At 38.4% G+C, this 4,976-nt stretch overlaps 1 protein-coding gene across 1 annotated transcript in view; it reads right to left on the reverse strand.

Annotated features, from left to right (window-relative positions):
- Positions 1–4,976, reverse strand: part of CUNH16orf87 (chromosome unknown C16orf87 homolog) — a 43,777-nt gene that overhangs the window by 28,294 nt on the left and 10,507 nt on the right. Inside the window, exons 2-3 of the mRNA XM_019505653.1 lie at positions 3,329–3,425; positions 52–234 (exon numbers count right to left, since the gene is read on the reverse strand). Of these exons, the coding sequence (XP_019361198.1) occupies positions 52–234; positions 3,329–3,425 (280 nt within the window). The remainder of the gene's footprint in view (positions 1–51; positions 235–3,328; positions 3,426–4,976) is intronic.

A 4,976-nucleotide genomic window follows, 5' to 3' on the forward strand; every position in this document is an offset into this window, starting at 1 on the left:
CAGCCCAAAAAAACATCTTTCCCCAATAAACAACTTTCCTAATTCACATACCTCTCTCTTCCTCATGTTTCTTGGCTGAGGCAGTTTTGGGTCTTCCTCTTCCCCGTCTGCTATGATCCGACTGGCTGTTAGATCTGGACCTTTTTCTGTTTTCTAAGTCTTTGTTTACTGCAGAGTTTATTTTCTCTCGCTTAACTCTTTCTGTTCGCCTCCTCTTGGCCTCACTCCTGTTCTCTGTTCAAATAAAAAGACAGTACAATTTAGAGTGGGTTTCATGGCTTTATCCTTGATTCAGTTTCAGCTCTTGCCCCACACAGCTTTCCCCTTTTCTTAGATCAACCACAAAATTAGTTGTCACCATATCCAACTTTTCCAGTAGCTCACCTCACTCAGCTGTATATATACACACCAAATCCACTAGGAAAGACTGAGTAGTTGTTAACCAAGAAAGGTTTTAGAAGATGTTAAGTTTTAAATTTTAATTATTTTTGGTATAGGGAGTATAGGGTTTGTGAAGCCAAAGAGTTAAGCTAAGAAAACTAAACTAAACTGTAGAAGCAAGGGTATTAGTGTTTTAAGATGCTGAAAACTAGATTTGAGGTATTCTTGATAAAAGTATTTATTTATTAGATACATATGCCCATAAAAGGCTCAGGGGAATAAAGACAAAAAAGCTTTATAACCAGAAGAAAATATTAAAATAAAGTAGTATAATGAAACAAACTTCCCCCCAACCCTGCAAATCCCAGAACAATCCACCCCCCATCCCACCTCCTTCCCTCTGACCCAGAAGAATGTCCCCTCCAAGCTCTACTCAACCCAAATTCACTTCCAAACCACCAGTCACTAACCTTTTTTTCCCCTCACTATATTCCCTCCTATATGTACCCACTCTCATGACACACACTCAGGGTCAGTACCCTACATCACTGTCCCTCCCAAGCCCTCTTCTCTCATGGTGGGGATGCACAGCTGTCTCCTCCCAAGCCAAACAGCAGAAGAGGTTTTAAGCATAACATTTTGGGGGTTCTGCTCCACTTTAAGGCTCCATATACAAACCTCAATGAGAGTAATAATAATTATCATCGCTATTACCACTACTAACTTAAGTCTACCCGTATTTGTCAATATATAAGCCAATAGCATAAGTTGTGGAGAAAGAACAGCATAGAAAAAGGAGTGTTATTTTGAGCCTGGACTCTCCCACTGGAATCACATCTTGAAGCACTCTATCTTCCACTGATTGAACTGATTCATTAACTGCTTGGTTGTTCAGGTGATGAACTGCTCTTCATCATTTATTATTCTCCTATCTTGCAATACAGAAGTTCTAACTTAGCATTATAGGTCATCTAATAAAGAATCTCAGAGGGGGTTTTTTGCTTATAGCATTGCGACTTTCTTCCAGGGTCCAAAAAATAAAAGAAGTTATAACTGACCCAAGTACAAGCAAACAAAGCAAAACAGCATTGATTTAAACAAGTACAATAAAAAGGGGAATGAAACCAGGGGCCAGACCTTGTGGAAGCCACACCAGGGGTAGGGGGCCATGCACCCCACACAGGCCACAACAGTGTAAGTCAAGGACTCCCTTCCCATGTGCCTAAGCCCCTGCTCCCCACAATGCACCCAGCTTGGGGCTCCTTGAAGCTGCTGCAGCCACAGCCAGATGGAAGCCCAGAAACCACAAATTAACTCCTTGTGGACCACCAGCTGGGCAACCCTGGGCTACAAGGCTGAACAACTCATTTCAGGCAGAGTTGACAAGTACCACACACTTACTGATCACAAAGAGGAGGTTTTTGTTCCTATTAAATGCATTTAGCACTTTAAAACAAAACTGTAGAATAAATTAACATGCAATGCACGAATACTTATTTTCCATAACAGGCTAGAAAGCCCAGTTTCCAAATGTTCCTGATAATGATCAGTTCCAATGACCTGAAAGTCACTACAATAGTAGTAGTAGGCATCTGTCTGTCTCAAGAGACAACAGAATTACAGCCTCTCTTGAAAGTAAAGTGAAGATGGAGTAACCTCTCCAGTGTTCAAAAGCCTGGCCAGCATGTACAGAAACACTGAGTTGCCCACACATTAGTGTCCCCCTCTCAGCCTTGCTAGTTTAATCCAAACGGAAAGGCCAGTATGTTTGGAACCAGCTTGGCTGCAGGAGCTGCCAGAGCAAAGAAGATCATGCATTTGTCTGTATCAGGGATTCACTCCTAGACTAGCTGCCAACCATGGTTAAGAGCCCAGTTTACCCTATCATAGAGTGGACTTCAGTTCCACAACTTTTTGACAGCATTTCCTTCACCAGGGGTAAGATCAGTAACCGCTCTCTAAGGAAGACATGGGATATAACTTGTATGGTCCTTGTACGGTCAGAATACAGCTTAACTGGGCTGGTAACTAGTTTCAATTATGAACCATTAAATAAAACAGAAAAACACTGACCAAACCTTAAAATAAAAAAAATCCCCAACCTTCTCCAACCTGCAACATTCACACACATCCAGCATTGCACACTCCTAAAAGTGGATAAGTCTGTGAACAAATCCTAAAACTCTTTGCAGAAGTTCTCTTTAAACCAACATGAAACCAAATAAATTATTATTAAGTTACAATTTGAAGTGATCCAATAGATCAATAGCTATTACATTACTATATATTCTAAATCAGATTATTCTGTTTCAATATTCATTTTGACCATTGCATTGTTGCTGCCAGAGGAGCCGATACATAAGAACACAAGGGAGCACGTAATTATGCTAAAAAGCAAATCCAACAAACTCTCCTTTGTTGTGTAATCAACAGAATTTGAGAGGAAAATAATTTGGTATTTTCACTTTTAACACATTTTAAGAAAAAAATACTTAGATTTCAGCTTGGTATCTTATATAAACACCACAGATCTTATAAAAACAATAAATTCAGTATATCTTTTTCAAAAACAAAGATTTTTTGCTGTTGGGGAAAAAACTCTATTAGCAAGTGCTCTGAAAACTGATTCTTTCTGACTTCTTTAGCTATTTATCTTCAAAACAGGATTAACAGAATGCTTTCTGTAGGGAGTTATATTTGCATGATGATTAAGGTAGGTAGCTGAAGGATAAACAATGAATAAATGTAAGCACCACACACACAAAAGAAGTAAGGCTGCAGACAGCAGCTTTTGTTTTTCAAGGTTTGTAAAAGATTAACTTGCATTACTTCCACAATTTAAAAGAAAGAATGGATAAGAGTCACAATTTGTACACAGAAGGTCAACTGATCTCAATTTTTCCCCAAAATAGAAACAGGAGAGGAAACCCTCCCCAGTAATTTTTACCTGCAGTGGGAGGCGATTTTTCGGCACGTTTAGCGTGCAAGAGCTTTCGACTAATAAATATGTAGCCACAAGGGCACGATTTGCATGCAACAGGAACCTGAAGGAAAGAGGGGAAAATTACTTAAAATCATTTTGAAAACAATCACCAGAGTTCCTCCACTGATGAAAAGCCTGTAAATACATGCCCAACATCTCCTGAAAGCATATAAACAGAATGTGAAGAACACTCCACTTGGATCCCACAACATTGTGCAGTTAAATGTGTCATTAAATGAAAATGTCACATTAAATGATCTAAGTCAACTCTGCTAACAACCCTCAGCCATTTCTTTCTTCAGCCCAGGCATTTGCTACCAATAATTTTAAGATCTTAAAAAGGAGTGAGTGAATTATGGAAGCAAACTGTCTGCTGCTGTAGCAATATAGTACTTTTCATTAGGATCCAAGCTCATTCCTTAAGGTCCTTAAATTACTGAAGTGCATCCCTTCAAGCCAATCAAGGGGTAGCTTGGAAAAATTCTCTATGAGCCACAGAACTGCCCCAGCTGTGTTGACAGTGTTCATGATGTGGGATCATCGAGTAGGACGGAAAAGCTTTGGAATGATTACAAAAACAGAAGATTAACACAAAACTTTTCCAACACAGAGCAAAGTTTTCAATTTATACAATTAGAAAATGACAGAAGTTACTACAACATATTAAACATTTTCAAACTGCCACTCTAATATTCATAAGTAACACACTGAATTGCTTTGACTAGGTCTGCTGCAGGATTTAAAAAAAAGGACAGAAAAATAAAAAGCAGGCAAATTAATTCAACCAAATATTTGAAAGAGAGTAAACAATTTGCCAGTCAAAATACAATACTAATGAATAAAGCACAAAAATTCAGGAATTAATTTCTTCCATCAGCAACACTATGTCAAGTCTCCTCAGGTTAGCTAATGTTTAATAAAACACCAGACAAACATGATGTTCTGAGCGTCTGCTCAATAAGAACTTTTTACCAGAGGCAAAGCTTTTGAGAGTGATATCTTTTACTGGACCAACCATGGTCTAAATGCATCCAAACCAAGCAGTTGGTCCAATAAAAGATATTGCCTGCAAAAATCCTCGCCCCTCACATATTTCCTAGACCATCACAACAACTACAGCACAGCTCCTACACACAGTATTTTCACCAAGTATTCAGAAGAAAATGGTTTGCATTGTACTACTGCTAGAACAAATACCACCAAACCATCACATAAATTGTGAAGAACAACCCTACTTAAATTTAGCTTACATAAACTGGATTACTGCTTCATGTACTGTGGCTAGAAATGTATTAAACAACTTCAATGAAGAAAAGCAATTTAAAAGCTGGACTTGAAGAAAACAGTGCAAGACTAACAATGTCATCTGACCAGTTAGTAATGCAGCTGTTTTTTTCCCCCCAAGTAGAGTGAAGAATACTTCAAAGAGAATGATGGACACAGTTTCAGCATTCAGCTCATCTCCTTGCTCTGAACATAGTTGACAGATATTTAAATCCCTTAAGACAGGCTTTCGTTCAAGCAATAACATGTACATTTTATATTAAAGCAAATGCACATAATTTAAAATGTACATTCTCTGTAGTGCCATCTTGGAAGATTAAAAACATTG

This window comes from Gavialis gangeticus, unplaced genomic scaffold (genome assembly GCF_001723915.1).
Source record: "Gavialis gangeticus isolate Ggan-Ray unplaced genomic scaffold, GavGan_comp1, whole genome shotgun sequence".
In the NCBI taxonomy this organism is placed as follows: Eukaryota; Metazoa; Chordata; order Crocodylia; family Gavialidae; genus Gavialis; species Gavialis gangeticus.